This window comes from Alternaria burnsii (genome assembly GCF_013036055.1).
Source record: "Alternaria burnsii strain CBS107.38 chromosome Unknown 693, whole genome shotgun sequence".
Lineage (NCBI taxonomy): Eukaryota > Fungi > Ascomycota > Dothideomycetes > Pleosporales > Pleosporaceae > Alternaria > Alternaria burnsii.
Genome location: NW_024066117.1, coordinates 480,725 through 498,763, shown reverse-complemented (window position 1 = coordinate 498,763; position 18,039 = coordinate 480,725). Strand labels below are relative to the sequence as shown.

General features: G+C 50.0%; 4 protein-coding genes across 4 annotated transcripts; 3 read left to right on the top strand and 1 right to left on the bottom strand.

Moving 5' to 3' along the window:
* Positions 1-5: 5 nt before the first annotated feature.
* Positions 6-5,880, top strand: GT037_007805 (phosphatidylinositol 3-kinase 3; the record flags this gene model as incomplete). The annotated part of the gene is made up of 3 exons (XM_038932852.1): positions 6-10; positions 63-4,134; positions 4,180-5,880. The coding sequence occupies 3 exons, from the start codon at positions 6-8 to the stop codon at positions 5,878-5,880; spliced, it is 5,778 nt and encodes a 1,925-aa protein (XP_038784353.1).
* A 785-nt stretch (positions 5,881-6,665) lies between these two features.
* Positions 6,666-8,602, top strand: GT037_007804 (mfs transporter-like protein; the record flags this gene model as incomplete). The annotated part of the gene is made up of 4 exons (XM_038932851.1): positions 6,666-6,845; positions 6,939-7,295; positions 7,354-7,444; positions 7,512-8,602. 4 exons carry the CDS (start codon positions 6,666-6,668, stop codon positions 8,600-8,602), a joined length of 1,719 nt encoding a protein of 572 aa, XP_038784352.1.
* A 4,126-nt stretch (positions 8,603-12,728) lies between these two features.
* Positions 12,729-13,463, top strand: GT037_007803 (uncharacterized protein; the record flags this gene model as incomplete). The annotated part of the gene is made up of 2 exons (XM_038932850.1): positions 12,729-13,119; positions 13,198-13,463. 2 exons carry the CDS (start codon positions 12,729-12,731, stop codon positions 13,461-13,463), a joined length of 657 nt encoding a protein of 218 aa, XP_038784351.1.
* Positions 13,464-14,808: 1,345 nt separating this feature from the next.
* GT037_007802 (uncharacterized protein) lies at positions 14,809-16,059 on the bottom strand (the record flags this gene model as incomplete). The annotated part of the gene is made up of 3 exons (XM_038932849.1): positions 14,809-15,347; positions 15,400-15,811; positions 15,907-16,059. 3 exons carry the CDS (start codon positions 16,057-16,059, stop codon positions 14,809-14,811), a joined length of 1,104 nt encoding a protein of 367 aa, XP_038784350.1.
* Positions 16,060-18,039: the final 1,980 nt, after the last annotated feature.

Below are 18,039 nucleotides of genomic sequence, written 5' to 3'. Positions count from 1 at the left end.
CCACGATGGTGTGAGTATTGTATGCTGATAGGTAGCAACATGTGACTGACCGTGGCCTTTAGACGTACCATCAGGAGCAATGCGCTCGAGAAGCTTGCGCGCCTGTCCGCGCAGTCGCCATCTGTAGAGGCTACGCAATCAGATTTTGCGAGATTGTTCAAAAGATGCTCGGCGTCGAGCTCCATGAAACTGCAGGAGCTAGAGGCAATCCTTGCCTTGTGCAAGTCTGCACCATACATTGAGTCGATCGATGTCGCTGAGAAGCTGCTCTCACGCCTTTCGCCATACCTCGCCGCATCGCACACGCAGACGCTTGCACCCTCTCCCAGCCTTCGGACTTTCGAGCCCGCGCCGTACGAAGTTCTTACCTACAATCTTACCCGTGCCGTCCTCTCGCTCGGCCTTCGACACGATCAACTACGAACACAAGCTACCAACGCACTTGGAAGCTACCTCGCCGGCTGGGTCTCAGTAGCTGCGGAGCTTTCGGAAGAACAATTCGTCGACGATGGAGCCGACGACTATGCGGCAGATGGCGAGCTGGCGCGTGTTATGACACACAGTCTGTCACTGCTGGGCTTCCTGGGTGCCGCTGCTGAGCATGCCCATTTCTGGAATGCCTACGACAGACTCCAGCTTGTTCAGGATGTGCGAAAAGCCTTGACAGAGAATTTCCTCATCGCATTCGAGACCGTGCTGTCCATTGTGCGTAATGCGCGCTCTCACCAGCATGGTCTTCGAGAATGGAAGCGCTATACAAAACACTACGCTGCTACTGGGCGACCACTTGGTGCCATGATCCTGCACGACTCTTTTCTGAAGGTCGTGCTGGCTTCGGCTTCGTTGCTTGTTGGAAGTAGCTCGCATTCTGCGTCGCAAACGTCTGTTCTGGACCACCTCCAGACTACCCTCCACAGAAAGAACCACCAGATTCTTAGGGATGCAGCCGAGAACTCGCTGGCTGAAGGATTGGCCAAGATTGCAGGAGAGGAGATGGAACGTCTAGAGAACGACATGGACTACCTGCAACGAGTGGGATCGGCTTGGCAGCAGCAACAGGCCTCTTCTGTCAAAGCCAAGGTACTTATCACGTATCTCTGCTGTACCATTTACGATGACGATACGGATATCACAGATGCAGAAGTTTTGACCACTTGGCTCGATAATGTACTCAATGACCCTGCACAAAGCGCGGATCATGAATTGGCTTCCACAGTACTGAAGTCTATGGCCATCCTCGCTAAAGTCTCACCGCAGCTAGCGTCTAGTCTGGGACGGTCGCTTCCCCGAGTCATCGTTCAAGCCAATTTCGATCATCGGACAACTTCCGTTGCTGCTGAGTCGCTCGCTGCTGTTCTCAGCCTCCTCCCCCAGGACGCTATCATTACAACGCTTTACAGTTTAGGCAACGTTATCAGCGTTGCTCCCAAGCCCGATCGAAATCCATCTTCGTCTCCCACGTTGAACGGCACTGGGAAGACTGCGCGTTCAGGTGGCGTGTATAATAATCAGAATGGCAGTACAATCTCGCTCACACCGAGTGATGTTGACGAACCCCACCATGTACACACCACTGTCGTTGAGACCATCGTCTCTGTTGCAAGGAATTGTCAGGATCCCAAGATTACGGCTCTGGCGCTGTCGATGCTCATCCAGAAAGTTGGTCGCTCTGGCAAAGTTGTGGACGCAAAGATCATTACCGATTCGGCTTTCTTGGGTGTCCATAGCCCACCTGGGGAGTTCAGATCTTTGCTCAAGGTCTACACCAAACTCTCGCACGATGCATTAGTCTCTGATGACGGGGCTATACTCGAAGCTGTCATGGCAGCCCGCCTCAACCTTTCCAAGGAGATATCTGCCAATGAGCCTACCTTTGAAATCTACCTCACACACTTACTAGATACAATAGTCAGCAAAGGAGATGCTCAAGAGACGTCGCATCGCCATATAAGAGACACGGAGCTTGCAGCTCAAGAGATTGGGCAGCTGCTGAAGCCTCTTGCGCTTCTACTTGAAAGAAATGCGGAACGAGCCGAGTATTCAGAACTCGACGACTCCATTATTGGGCTCCAGCGCGATGCCTGGTTCAATATTGTCGTTCATGGCTTCGATCTTCTCTCTGATCTCGGCAAACAACACAGGGAAGAATTGCGCACTCTTGCGCGATTCAGTAAGCCACTCATCGCTGAGGAACGACCTTTCCTTTCCGAGAGTGACATAGAACTCAACACCGTGTTGCGTCGCGGCAAGTCACCAGAACATACAGTCGAGCAAAAGAAGCGGCTCGGGAAACTGCTCCCATCCTGCGAGCCTGATACCAAATCTTTGAGTTACCAAGAAGCAGTCTTTTTGAGCACCGCGTACCTGGTCGAAGACCTGCGCGCAAGTACAGGTGATTGCACTAAAGCACTTGCCTACTTCCTCGATCCAAAGCTGCGAACTGGTGCAGTGGGTAATTGTATGGCTGCTATCACAACAACCGCTGTTCGAACCTATCTGGCAAAGACTCTGTCGGGTCAGTCACATACGTTCTCGACCCCATACCTGGCGAGGCAACTAGCGACAATATTCTCAGCATGCTGTCATCGCATCGCTCGCGTTCAGCAAGCGGCAGCTACTTGTGCAGATATCATCATCCGTGAAGTCCCGTCCACCCTATGTCAGAAAAGCGCACTCTTCGCCCTGTTGGAACTTCTCTCTATGATGTGGTATAGCTGCCTGGAAGGCGAGACTGACGATTATACTTGGAAGTCAACGTTTACATCAAAGCGATCTAACATCGTTGTAGAACTATCAGACGACTACGCTTTCCGAAGAGCGACTCTCGATGCGTTACATAAGCGTGCGACAGTATGGGTGAAAGGAGCACTTGATATTGCTCCACTCGACGTGAAAGGACTCCTGCAGTCCTATCTCTCCGAGTTTGATGATGAGATGACTTTTGGCCACATCTCGCTAGGGCGATCTTTCGCCTTGGAGATGGGATCTGTTATTCCGTCAACCGACCAACGTCTTGGTGCCATTGAACGCCAGGGCATAAACATCAACACTGCGTCAGACTTCATCACACAATACACGACGAGACAGGAGTATAAGTTCCTTGAGGGTGTGGCTGATCAAGAAGAAGAATGGCTCCAGGGCGCACCACCCTCTGGAAGAAAGTCAACCTACCTCTCACGGAGCTTGCACGAGGCGACAAGTCTCCTCGTAGACCTGGAGAATCGTACCCTCAACCACAAGCATGTTACGATTGCTGAGCTTCGTGACATACTACGGAGAGCAGCCGCGCTTCTGTGTAGGGTCAAAACAGACCAATCGCCTATCGTTCAGCATTTAGTCGGAATTCCCTTTGCGGTTTTCTCGAAGCAATCTATCAAGCTTGGTATCTCACTGTGGACAAGCGTTGCGAAGGAGAACCCTCGTATGGAATCTCGAATCCTTGTTGCTATCGCCGAGAATTGGGAAAATACGGTACGCAAGCGTCGTGGTATCTTCAGTCCCGCATTGAGACACGAAGATCCCTTCTACGGGAAACAAGAATTCGCCGCAACAGACAAAGAAGCGCTCTCGAAACGCCAACAGCAAATCTACAACCTTATCGCGCCGCATTTCCGCCTGTTACAGTTTTTGTCTAGCCATTTTAGCGCTTCACGATTGAGCAGGGCGGATGTGGAGCGCGTATATGTTCGATTGATGCATATTACGCTTGACGCGATGAGCGCCGGTTGTTCGCAGCCGCTTGCTCGCGAGTCGTACTTCCATATCGTTCTGCTCGGACTGCGTATTGCACGTCATTGTACTACCTTATCAGCGACCGTTAGGTGGCGGTTGACCGATCGCATAATGACGGCTGCTCTGGCATGGTTCGCGAAAGCACCGCAATGGTCTTTTGGAGGCAATCGACTACAGATTAAGGCTGAGACGCATGTCCTTGCAGACGTGCAGGCGCAGCTTGACGTTATCGGCAAAGTCACAACAGGCGTGGATGTCGGCGCAAAATTAAAGGCAAAGCAGGATCTTCTATCCCTACTACTCTCGAACGAGCAGACTCGTCTTATGGTGTGGCTGTTCCCTCTTGATTACGGAAAGAAGCATCATTTTACCACCGGACGCCATAACAACACACTTCCCGATGTAAGTTATCTATGTATGCTGAATGACGCAGGCTAATATTGCTAGACTGCTGTGTCCGCTCATCTGAAGACGGCCTGGGCTGAGAATCCTGCGATCGCTGTACATCTCCTCAAACGCTTCCAATCTCAGCGTCTCAACACCGAGGTGCGATGGCAGGTACTGAACTTCCCGCACAAGGTGTTGGATGAACCAGATGCTCTTGAGATCCTCCTGGGCAGCCTCTTGCCAAGTGACGTGTCATTCCAGCTCAAGTACATGCTCTACTGGAAGGCCGTAAACCCTATCACAGCCGTCACGTACTTCCTTCCAGCGTATGGCAACCATCCCTTTATCATCCAATATGCGATGAGAGCACTAGAGAGCCATTCTGTGGACGTCATGTTCTTCTACGTCTACCAGATTGTGCAAACGCTTCGATATGACGTTCTAGGGTACGTCGAGCGCTACATCATCGAGACGGCCAAGTTCTCTCAGTTGTTCGCCCATCAAATCATTTGGAACATGAAGGCGAACGCGTACAAAGATGAGGCCTCTGAGGTACCAGATCCCGTCAAACCGACACTTGACAAGGTGATGGGTAGTTTGGAATCCAGTTTCTCCAAGGAAGACCATGCCTTCTACGAGCGCGAGTTTGCTTTCTTTAATGAAGTCACGGGTATCTCTGGTACTCTGCGCTCTGTCCTGCACGAACCCAAGGAGGTAAAGAAACAGAAGATTGAAGAAGAACTTCGCAAGATCCAAGTGGAGGTTGGTGTCTATCTACCCTCAAACCCCGATGGTCAAGTCATTGGTATCGATCGTAAATCTGGCAAGCCGCTACAGAGTCATGCAAAGACACCTTTCATGGCTACGTTCCGCATCAGGAAGACCAGGCCTGACGATCAAGGCCTAGAAGAGCAGGAGGACGAGAATCGCGATGTTGCGCAAAAGAAAGACAACAGCTACGAAACATGGCTCTCTGCGATTTTCAAGGTCGGAGATGACTGTCGTCAAGACGTGCTTGCGTTACAGATGATCGCCGCCTTCCGAGGCATTTTCAATACCGTCGGCCTCGACGTCTGGGTCTTCCCCTACCGTGTTACAGCAACTGCGCCAGGTTGCGGAGTCATCGACGTCCTTCCCAACTCTATCTCACGTGACATGCTCGGTCGCGAGGCCGTTAACCGACTCGACGACTACTTCGTGTCACGCTACGGCAACGAGGACTCGATTCGCTACCAGGAGGCACGGTCCAACTTTGTCAAGTCAATGGCTGCCTATTCAGTCATCAGTTTCCTCCTACAGTTCAAAGATCGCCACAACGGCAATATCATGATCGACGACGCTGGCCACATTATCCACATCGATTTCGGTTTCTGCTTCGATATCGCACCCGGCGGTATCAAATTTGAACGTGCACCGTTCAAACTCACAGCCGAAATGATCGCTGTCATGTCTGGCAAGAACTCCGCAAACCCTTATCAATCGCAAGCGTACCGCTGGTTCGAGGAACTTACTGTCAAAGCTTTCCTCGCTAGCAGACAGCACTGTGAACATCTTTGTCACGTCGTACAGGTCATGTTGGACAGTGGACTGCCCTGCTTTAAACCCGAGAGTATGAAGAACTTCCGTGATCGATTTGTATTGGACAAGAGTGAGAGGGAGGCGGCGGATCATATGAGAGGCCTGATTGAGAAGAGTAGGGGAAGTTACTCGACAGGAACATATGATCGATTCCAACTTATTACTAATGGAATTCCTTATTAAAGTGGGGGTTCGAGGAACGATTAGAAAGCTTAAGTTTTGTAGAGTAATATCATTGTTGTGGAGGTATTATCTAGGCTTTACCTTGGGTTATTCACAGCCTTCATTAACAGCGACGGGGCATTAAGAATATTATCGTGCTACGGACATAAAGTTGCCAAATTCTATGTGCAAACAACATGTTAGAGGGATATAGTGGCGGTGCATTGCGTGCTACCAGGACATTTTTTCTTGGCCCGAGGCGAAAACGAAAAAGCAACACACGAATACCACGTCGCATACTCCGTCTCTTGGCATATGCATACCACTGCGGCCCAGACCATACAATCATTCCAATCATGCCAGTCATGATCCAAGTAGTTGAGTTTTGGTATGACTCAGCATGTACGTACGCCGAATAAACAATACCGATCGACATTCTTACAACAACCTACCACGACGTCTCGCATCTTCCCCGGATTCCACTCAGCTACATAAGGCATGCATGTAGGCATAGAGCATACATAAGGGCGCTCGTTCTAGCCCGGATAGGAAAGTAGTTGTGTCTAGTTTGGCCCCACATGGGGGTCCGATTGGCGGAAGGCGTTGGCGGTGACGCGCAGGAAAAAAAGGGCTTCAAGCCACCAGCCATTGAGCCTTTCTTCGTTAGATAACTCCTACTTCTCTCCAGTACCTATTCAGACCTCTAAGTTGTAGTCATGTTTATCTATAACTAACCCATTCATTTCTCATTGGTATTGTTCTTGCACTCGCTAAGGCCTGTTGGGATATCGTAATTCGTTGAAATCATGCCTCAAGAATCCAGTATCGATATAGAAAGGTCACCACAATCAACCGTGATGGGAAAAGAGGAGGTGGAAATGACGCAGAAGGGACAATGTGGGACAGAAGACGAACTGCAAGTTGGAGCAGCATGGAACGGGAAGCGGAGTAGGTTCAGGATGATCGCTATCGTCACGGCGCTTTTCGTACGTCTGAGCTTTTCTCTTCTCGTCGTATCATTTTGATGAAACAGATTCAGAATATTCACAATAAACTTCTCGCTAATCCACTCTATTTAGCTCTCGCTCTTCGTCTCCGCCCTTGATGCAACAATCGTCGCCACAGCCCTGCCGACCATATCCAGCGATCTTAACAGTGCCGCTGGCTACACCTGGATTGGAGGCGCGTATTTGCTTGCCAACGCTGCGTCCGGCCCTATCTGGGCCAAGTTGTCTGACATCTGGGGTCGAAAACCAATCATGTTGGTAGCGCTTGCTATCTTCTTCGCTAGTTCAGCTGTTTGTGCAACGGCGAAGACGATGCAGGAATTGATCATCGGGCGGGCTTTCCAGGGGACGGCGGGTGGTGGACTCATTCTTTTAGTTCATGTTTGTATCAGCGATCTGTTTAGCTTGAGGCAGAGGAGTTTGCTAATGGTAAGCCGCTTGTTGCAGCATGTTGGGCTGATGGATTCGGCTAACACTTCGTGCGTAGGGCTTTACGGAAGGCATCTGGGCATTAGCCGGCGGTATCGGACCTGTTCTGGGAGGTATCTTCGCTAGCCTGGTGACATGGAGATGGTGCTGTAAGTGATTTACCATCACATTGAGCTTCATGAATCTACGCTGACATCTAGTCTGTACGATTCAAAGTCTACATCAACTTACCCATCAGCGGATTCGCCGCTTTGCTTATTCTTCTCTTCCTGGACATCAAGCACGAACACACCTCTTTCTTCGATGGCATCAAAGCCATAGATTGGCTCGGAATCTTCACCTTCCTCGGATTTACACTCATGATTCTCTTGGGTCTGGATTTCGGTGGCGTCCTATTTCCATGGAGCTCTGCTAAAGTCATTGCACTACTCGTAGTGGGCGGAGCCATGATCCTTGCATTCGTTTACAGCGAGGCCAAAGTGGCGAAGTATCCTTTGATTCCCATGACGTTATTCCGTCGAAGGACAAACATCGCCGCTTTCCTTGTTGTCTTCTTCCACGGCTTCGTCTTCATTGCAGGAGAGTATTATCTACCACTGTTTTTCCAGGCCGTCCTCGAAGCCTCGCCCTTACGATCTGGACTGCTTCTTCTCCCTTTCATCGTCACAGGCGCAATCGCGGGAGTCTTCTGTGGCTTCATAATGCATAAGACGGGACATTTCCGCGAGATAATCTGGGTCGGTACCTTTCTCCTCACCGTTGGCTTTGGCCTGTTTATCTCCTTCGATGCCTACACATCGACAGCTAAAGCAGTCGGCCTTGTTATAGTTGGTGGCCTAGGATCCGGTATCCTATTCGAAGCGCCTATGATTGCTATCCAAAGTCAGGTTGAGCAGCATGATGTTGCAAGTGCTACTGCAACTCTATCTTTTATCCGCAATATCGGCGTCTCGATTTCAACCATAATCGGTGGCACCATCTTCCAGAATTCGATGAACAACCGCGCTTCGTTCCTCCGAGACGCCGGGTTGCCACAGAACCTCTTGAGTCAGCTTGATGGCGATAGTGCGATGGCCAATGTTATGCTTCCTGCTACCTTCGAAAATTCAGCATGGGAGCTTGCCGCGAAACAAGCCTTCGCGTACGCGATGCGCAACATGTGGATCACCTACACGGTATTTGCTTTCTTGAGTTTTGCAGCGAGTCTGTTCATAAAGGCGGCGGTATTGGGGACGGATCACGTGGAGACTGTTACCGGACTGAAGAAAGACAAGGTCTCGACAAGAGTGGAGACGGATAGTCTGTAAGACACAAAATGAGAATGGTGTCGTGCACACATGTCTTCGATGGTTGTTTAGAAGATGAGTAAAAGGACCCTGAACAGTACCAACACCTTGTGGTGTTACGCATTAGCTAATGCTATCTCATACACCACCGAGGCACTGAGTGCTATCGCTGATATCAAATTTTACTACGCTGTGAGCGCGCGGCAGCCCCAAGCATAGGCAAACCGCAACACTTCATTCACGGAAAGCTATTCTTATTAGTCTACAACCATGCCTGCGCACCAGTAAACGGGTGACTCTGGGGACTGCAATGTAACAGGACTGTTTATTTGTTCTCTAGTGTTTAGTGAAAACATCAAAAGAAAAAACAAATACTGTAGACATGGACTCTAGGGGTTAGGGGTAGCTTGGTGTACCAGAAAACTTATCCAATTGGCGACCACTTGTTAGACCAGCCTTATCCAATGGTCTAACACCTCGTTTCTATGCTAGCCCGTATGTCTGCTTCTGAGTGATATTACAGGTGCTCATATCAGGGCGCAAATGATGATTAATACCTTATACGACATCCTGATAGTATGGGCCAATGTCTCATTAGAAGAGGCCTAGCTGAAAATGCCGAATTTTGACTTTACACAATGGTACACTTCAAGTTGCTACAATACTTACTTTCTGCACATGACTTGCTTTTCCCTGACTCTCCCAACCTCCTATCAGCCAACAGATCATCATGTATCCACTAAAATGGCCCCCAAACCAACACAGACGACAACAAACAAACGAAATAATCGTCCAATATACAATCCACCAACACAAAAAATGCTAGTACACGTCGTCAACACCATCCGATTGCTTCTCCGCACTTCGAACAAGCCCAAATCTGCTGTTCGGCTGGAAAGGACTTGAGGGAAGCACGTCGTGCTGAAGGGATCCCAGATGATAGTCTCTGGTACGACCAGGAAACCCCGAACATCACACGCCGAAACCACGGTATGAATGTTGCGGACGGAGCGTTCTTATGCAAATGCGGCACCGAAAACACCTTGATTCACTTCCGCGGAGCTCACTCCTTCAAAAATCTGACGTGTCGAGCATGGGGCCTTGTCTTTTCCGAAAAAAATATTTGCATGCTCCGATATCCTCCAGATTGGCGTCATAGACCTATCCCGGCATCCAAACGGCGAACTGCGTATCGGCCAGCTGTGTCCAGGCTGCGGGCTAACACAACGCGCATTCATGAAGAATGGTACAGTGTCACTCGATACGATGTGTGTCTATGGAAGCGTGGCGGATGAGTCCTGGCTTCAGTTCTCCATAGGGTCTCCTATGGACTACTGGCGCAACCCGGTCACTTTCCCTCAGGAGTTGTAAACCGATCACACGTTGGAGCTTATCGAGAAGCACAATCGTGCTCAACAGAGAGCGCGTCGAAAAGTCAAAGCACGTAGAGCAAAAGCACGTCGAAAAGAGCTCGTTGTTGTCAATTGATTGAGTCACAGAAGTGAACTTGGCGTCGCTATAGGATTGTGCACGGTGTCGAAAATTGATATGGCGCTGGAATGTAACGAGCCCAAAGGAATGCGTATCCCGTCCAGGGTTGTGATATTTGGTTGTTGGTGTATGGATGTTCACAAACAGTATAGCGACAATGGATCGAGCGAACACACTCAACGCTTATTTCGAAAACTTTGGACGAGACATATCGCGAAGAGGTGGGTAGGAGATTGGAAAAACAGCTAGTCATAGAATGCAAGAGTCATAAGTAAGTGTTGTCATTTCTGTCTCTTCCGGCATGATCATACATTACTTGCACTTTACTGTTTAGTTCCTAAACGTATCAGAGAGAAGACAGTATATAGTTGTTCTTGCACTTGGTGATTGTCCGTGTTTACAACAGTAATGCTGACGTCATGCCGCTGCAGAATCACCTCTCGGTAGAAACATCAATCTCGACTTCTAACGACTCCAGAAGTTCATATCTAGCTGCACCGTGTTTAGGTCCGACACTGGCCCCGTTCACCCTGGCCACCGCCATCTTTCACCACGATGGTGCATTGTGTTCTCTCATCACAAATACATCGTGAACACGTCGTTTAGCTTTTTGGAGCACTATGCGCTGCAGTTGTGATAGCGCATCAACTGGCGTCAAGCTTCGGACTCGCCGTTGCCGATCTAATTCATACCACAGCCCTTTCCCCACTGTGGTCGCTGTTCGCGTTTTTTTTTTTCATTCCCCAGACAGGCAGCGGGAGGAACCCTGTACAACGACGTGCCGGCAAGGCTGACAAGGTCGGCGTGTCCGACCCCGCATTGATATCATGACCCTAGTGGATAGTGTTTAGCACGAACACAGCGCAGCTACTCTATAAGGTCTGGTCTCCTAGATGACAAGGACTTCGGACGAGTCTTCTTCTTGTTTAGGGTGCTGGAAGACAGGGACAGTGTGTAGAAGCAAACCCGTATTCAAGCTCATTAGGTCGTAGCACAACCATCTGGTAGACAGTCGTCTCTGACCCGGCGTTGTTGATAAGATTAGATATGCCTTAGCTTGAGACGTACGGGTGGTTACCGAGTCTATCCTTGTGACAGGCGCGGTTATCGTGGCACGAACTCGGTTCACGCCGCATGCAGCCAAGTCTTAAGGCTTGTTTACTACCCTGGTAGACCATTGCCCAAATTGTGCAACACGTCCGAATAGTCGTTGGTAGAATAAATTTCGGCACACCGCAACGCCATAGAAGAATCCAAGTTCAGTATCTGGAATAGCAGGAATTATCTCTCCCCCATATTGTTCAGTGGTCAGATGCCTTGCTTCCGGTGAGCACCAACGTCAACTGGAGAAGCTTACCGCTACTTCGTCTGACATCTCATGAGTTGATGCTGGAAACGATTGGGTATCATTGCACCGCATCCGTAGCCTTTCGCGATTCTACCTCCACTTCAGTACCTCAAATGGACCCGAATAGAAAGGTCGTGCGCTCCTTCTGTTGGTTTGAGTGTCGCAATATCGCGAACTAGGCATCGGCTCATGCTATCGCGCCATCTGCGGTCTTTGCCCTGCTACTGTTGACCCACAGAGATCTTAACTTATACGGATTATCCGGCCAGTGATTCTCCACCATGTCTTGTCATGACGTATGTGCCTTCCGCTTATGCAGCCACCACCCACTCCAATGGACTGGGACGGCAGGGTGCACGAACTGTACCACCATCGTGTTAATTCTATTCACACTATGATAATAATGGATCGACAGTCTCTCCGAACGTTTGCAGTTAGCGTATGAACCCGGTAATAAACAGAAGGACAAGCGGTGAAGGCTTTCATTAATTCTTGCCGGTGGTTCACACGTTTTTGGATGAATGTAGGCTTCAGGATCCAAACACGATGTCTTGGCCCCCAGAATTTGCAAAGGCGTCGGTATACCCGTGTGTTACTGGCGGCGGATAGAATACAGGCATCCTGATCCTATCCGTCTTCGTCGCAGACCACATGAGCCCTGACATGGGCTGACCACGAGCCTAATAGGTTAGAGCGAGCCGAAGCAAACGGCTCACGGCAGTGACGCTTCAAGGCGCACGGCTCCTGTGTCAAAAGCTTCGAGAATGCTGTCGTGTCAGTCCGGCGCTGCCGTTGAAGCCTTATTTCCAGGAGCGAACGAGTACTAGCGCCTTGCTGCAGGGCTACCGTTCGTCGCATACGGTAAGGTCGTCCGCGAAGAAAGACGTTTCGGAGGATAGACCTACTCCCGAATCCTGGCTCACACTGTTTCACGGTCTCTCCGAATCTTCTGGTTTGCTGGAACGTTCGTTGTTCATGTTCCTGTGGGAACTTGATCTGCATGAGTGAGTGTCGGAAGCACGATTAGGGATTCACCCACCACGCAAAAGCATATGCGAGCCGCCAGCACATTATAGCCGCTTCTTAAGTCGTATATATACCCATGTCTGATCAGTCTTGTCGATGTTTCTGCAAACACTTCGTAGTGCTGGCAATCTTCGCAAGCAATATCATCTCAGCTGCAGTAGACACCCTGGTCCATCATCTTGTCGCTTTGCCTGGTACTCTTACCACCATTCCTTCATATCACTCTCATCTTTTTTACCTGCGAATCTCACATCCTGCATCGTCTCACCACATGTGGACAGAATGGTGTCTAGTGATGGGGAATCGGATATTCGCCCAGACCGCATCCAAGCCCGCGAGGACCAATTCCGTCGCGATATTCGAGCTAGAAGACAGTCACCAGTCCCAGATAAACGGCTTGATCTGACAGAGCTGGGCTGCATGGGTGCTCATCTTGATCTCTCAAAGCATGAGCCTTGGCCTAGTAGGCTCGAGCTCACCGACGGCGAAGCCATGCATAGCGACCTTGTTTCCACACCAATATCCCTGGACACCTACCCTCGAGCAAGACCTGACCCAGGAAGTAGCGCTGCAGATGAATCACCCACATCCCGCGCATGTACTCCAACAGGATGTGGCGCGTATCTTCCGTCACATGAGTACAAGGAGTTCCAACGTCAAAGATCAGTCAACAGTAAGTTCGCTTACAAATTTTTTCGTATGAGCGAAGCTTTGCCGAATTCTATCCTGAGACATGCTGATAGAGCGAAAGACCTCCGCCGACTATCTATATCAACTACTGTTGAGCCCGAAACACAGGAAGAACATGACCCAAGTCGCCATCCGGAACAGCACGGGTGGTGTCCAGTGAGCTACACACCATCGCATTGCTCTCGAGCCTTGACGGACAGAGAGGATCGTAGTGTGAAGGACGTGGAACCGGTCTCTCCCGGATCTTGGTCGCAACTCAATCGGACTGTTGGGAAGAACGAAGATGCGGCTGAACTTGTGCGTTACACAAACTCCTGCACTCTCTAAGGGATTTTAACTATCTCAGTGTTTAGGAGGTGTCCACGTGACTATCGAAGAGTGTTCTCTGTTGAGAAGGAATTTTATCTTTATATATCGACCTGTTGTACTGTCAAACTGCTACATGTTTTCTCAGTCGCTTTGGTGGCAACAGATCTTGGGACTTTTTCCTCGTTGTCGTGAACATTTTTTGCCTCGTCGTTATTTGCCACCCAAGCGCATCGCTCACAGTCGAATGCGAGCAAACAACAACTGCATATCTTCCATCTCTTCCTCTACATCTTGGTCAACCAATTCGCGTCTCCAAACACACTAGATCAAGGCGACTGTACATTTGTGAGGAGGAAGTCGACGCAACGCACACGCTCAAGCTTCATGCTAAACTGTGTCCGGGAGTTTCCGACTAGACAGTGCTGCTGATCACTTAAGAAGTAGGTCGGAGTATCACATAAGCAAAATGGAGCTCACTCTCCACAGTCATGCAGCTTTTGTGGTAAGCCACAACGGTCCTTATCTAAAAGCTCTTCGAGGGCCTTGGAGGGTGATGACCCGACCCGAAGTGGGAACGGATTTCACTCCTCCCGAGCGGGGAACGCGATGAGCTGGCGGGGAACATACTGTTTGCAGATTTTACTGCAGCACACCTTGTAGATTTGTAGAAAAAAAAGTGCTCAAAAAGTAAAATCAAAGAGGGGGAGAGTGCGATCTACAGAGGAGTGTTGCGACGGCTGCGGCTGCGGCAAGACCCTTGCAAGCTTCCGCAGGGCAAAATTGTGGGGCCGTGAACCGATGAGGCACAGCTGCAGTACTAAGGAAAAAAGGGAACAGACATTGCCTTCCGGAGGCAGGGGCCAGAAACACTAGTCCATCGTTCAACTCTCCTCTGTTGAGAAGGCGGTGCGGGCAGATACTCTCCCTAGGACTCCTCCCCGAGCAGAAGAAACGCTCACGCACAACATGTATCAAGCGTTCGCTATCCTACCAAGGAGTTCGTCATGTGTTTGTGTCACTGTCTACATAGCTCTATGAGTTCAGAGAATATACTGACTATCTTCGTCGTTGGTTGTACATAGTGCTCTAGTAAAGGCCGTCTTGACAAATGAAAGATGTGCTGTCGTCGCTCGTGTCAAGTAGACCTCTTGACACAAAGTGGATCCGCGGTAGAGCTAGCGGTATATAGCTTTATCGCGAGCTTTCGTAGCTTGTGTAAGTAGCAGAATCTCTGTCCATGCGTTTTGTTGCTGGGTTTGTACCAACAGTCAAGAATTCGATAGATGGCACGCGTCACGTTAGGTATTGCTCCAGATAAGTGTTTCCAAATAAGCATTGATGTGTGCTATTTGTCCTGTCATAATTATACATAATCGTCCCTCGTACTGACCGTAGTAGTGATCCTGATATCGTTGGTATCTTTTGTTCTTGGCTCATTGTTCCATGCGTTGTTGGCGTGACTCTCCCGAAGTATCGTTTCCTCGCTCGCTGTATCACTACCCATGCGAACAGTTGTCTGTAACACGCTCTCTCCGGGGCCCATGTATATCTTCTCTGACCTTCTGCTTCCATCCATACCGCGACTACTCTTGGACTTGGAGTAGTCTTTGAGTGGATATGAGTGTTGGCCTGAAGAGTCGCCACGGGTACCGTATCTGATGCGGACGTAAAGCGGACGGAGGACTGGTACACAGGCGCAAACAATTGTGAGAAATACTTCGGTAGAGGACCATAAAAGCATGCTAGCGGTGTCGTATACGTAGTTCTCCATGGACGACAGAGATTGTAGTTCGATAGTCCGGACAACGGAGCACGCACCCGCGAAGATACCGAGTGAAAGACCAGATGCGATTGCGATCTTGTCTTTACGCTTCATGTTTAGTCCCATAATGATATGCCAGGCTAGTTTGAATCAGTGTCGTCCTCGAAATCATTGCGCAGCAGAGATACGTACGAAGGAGAGCAAGAACAAAGTCCATGCTTGCAGACCAAGCACCCATGGTCAGGCCGACCTCGGTGAAGTTGAGCCAGCAGTAGCCACCCTTGATTGTCTGGTCCCACAAGAATGCCGAAGGTACGCACTGTGTGTATAACAGGGTTGTCGTAATGATGCAAAGCACTGTTGTGCTGACTATGCAGAACCAGAGGATGGCGATATGCCATCTCTTGAGAACGATGCGCAAGAGGAAGAGCGCTACTGAGCCTTTGGAAGCAGCTATGCCCATGATGCATATGCCTTGGCCGATGGCTTCCCACATGATAGACTTGGAGTAGTTAAGGTCAAGACGAACGATATCCGCTGTCTGTTTACCAACACCGTAGGTAATACCGACCGATATACAGCCGACATAACCAATAAAGGTAGCCTTAAAAAGTCAGTCATAAAAGCTTACGATGAATGTCGAGATGATTGTTTGTGAAGAGGTGCTTTTGTTGTCTGGGAGTAAGCAACGTAACTTACCAAATTGACCAACATCAACACATCGTCCCATCCAACGTTTCTGACAATGTACTGTCTCGTGTACATTCGCAGTGCAACAAGAAAAGTACCAAGAACCACCTGAGCCCACATCACTCCATTGAGTATGTTCGCAAAGTCTGCTGGCTTGCCCATCTCGGCGGCTGATAGAGCTAAGGTCGTAGTGAAGACGCTTTTTTCGTCGCTTTCTGCTCTGCTGTTCCCCGGGGAGGATATCGCTGGGAGAGGTGTCGCCGAATCAAAAGACAGGTACGAAACAGCTGGATATGTGCTACCAGGGGCAGGATGGGGTTTGGATGAGCAGCGTATCGACTGCTTTATCCTCTAGATGAGCAACTCGAGTGGCGGCAAGGAGTGTCAGTGAACTGACGTACTCACAGCCTTGTTTACGCCCACGAATTGAGACACCCATGCTAAAGAACAAACATACCTGCAGCGCGTCCGAGGCTCGAGCAGACCAATGCACATCTCTCACACCTATGGGAAACTGAACGGGCCCGACCTTCCAAGCGAAAACGATCAGCTAGTGTTCGGGACCTGCATGGACAATCGAACGGGGCATAGTGTCAAAGCTTTGTTGCCATCTTTGTCGCTCTGAGTGTCCTGCAAAGAGGCACTGCGAGTGGGGACACACTCATGCCAAGCCACCGAAAAAGCATGCCACTTTCACGGCCGTAACACATTGACGTTGGTGGGTTGTTGTTGCTTTACGGTGATCCCACTCCGTCCCTTATCTCCCCGTCTCTGCAAACTAGTAGATTTGCACATCCAGTGGATTCGTTGAGAGTAAAATTGCTTTCAACACTGCCGGGATAGTTACTCCATTGGCATATGCCGCGCCGTGATATCGTGGATCTTGCAGCTTGCAGACCGCGAAGGATTGGGCAATTGCTTTTTCTTCTCGAGTTGGACTTGACAGGCTCCGCAGTCCAACGGGCTTCGTCGTAGCTAGGCCCGCTTCGTCTGATTCGCTGACGGTCAGCTCCCTGCCCCGACGAATGCTGTCCCAGCTGGAACGTCGACGCGGCCTCGGCAGCAGGGGCGCGTTCCTTCACCGTTCGGCAGCGACACTAGTGATATTCAGGCCCAATCAATACACGATATTCACAGTGTGCCGCTGCCGGTCGTCCCTTGTCCCGTGGGTGGAGGGCCTATCTCGTAAAATCCCGCCTCAGGCAGCCTGTGCTGTGCGTTAGTCTGGCCCATCACGAAACCTTGGACAGTTCGTGCTACACAAGCGGCTTCAAGATCGCATCTCAATAATTGATTCTTTCTTCAACAATCCCATGACATGCAGGTAAGGTGGTACAAAAACGTTTTGGCCTTTCCGTGGCGGGCCGTTGCCCGCGCTAGCAATCGCTGGGGTCGAGTACTAGCTAAGCTCTGTTCGGTTAAACGACCCTTAGTAGCGTTTTGACATCCCGCGGATCAATTTCGGTCTGACCGGCATCGTGTGCGGAAAGGAGTGAAGGAAGATGATCCTTCGAGATTGTTTTCCAGGACTATGGTACGCGTGCCAGTCCATATTGCTCATGCAGGCACCATCAAGATCTTCATGGTGTAGTGATGTACGCTTTGCAAAGCTTTAATACGCTCGAACCTGCAGTTTGAACGAACTTCTTTTTTCTTTCATCTCCTCCAACTCGGCAGCAGCCTGCATTTTTAGTCTCCGTTAGTACAGTGATACTCCGCACATCCCGCTGTCAGTCCCCTACTAGCACGCAAATCCGCTTCCCCGATACTCACCATGGCTGCTACAACCAATCGTTATGCATGTTATTGCGATAAAGGGGTGGCGGGCAAAAGCAGTCCCGAGGTCTGCTCCATAGAGGTACACAAGCGGCGCCCTGCCGTACCCTGGCAAGTCTCGTTCGGCTTCAGCGCACCACGGTCCCCAAACGGGAGCGCCTGGATTCTAGCTCCACCTCCCCATCTATCAGATGCAAGTTTGAACATGCGGGTACTTAGCAGCAGTCCCCATAAAGTGGACGGCCTGCATGGTAGGTCTAGAGCTTCCAAGTTTGTCACTTACATTACCTTGTTCGTTACCCCTCCCACTTATATCCTTCTTTTCTTTTCATGAATCACATTACATGCACATAGCAAGGTAACACG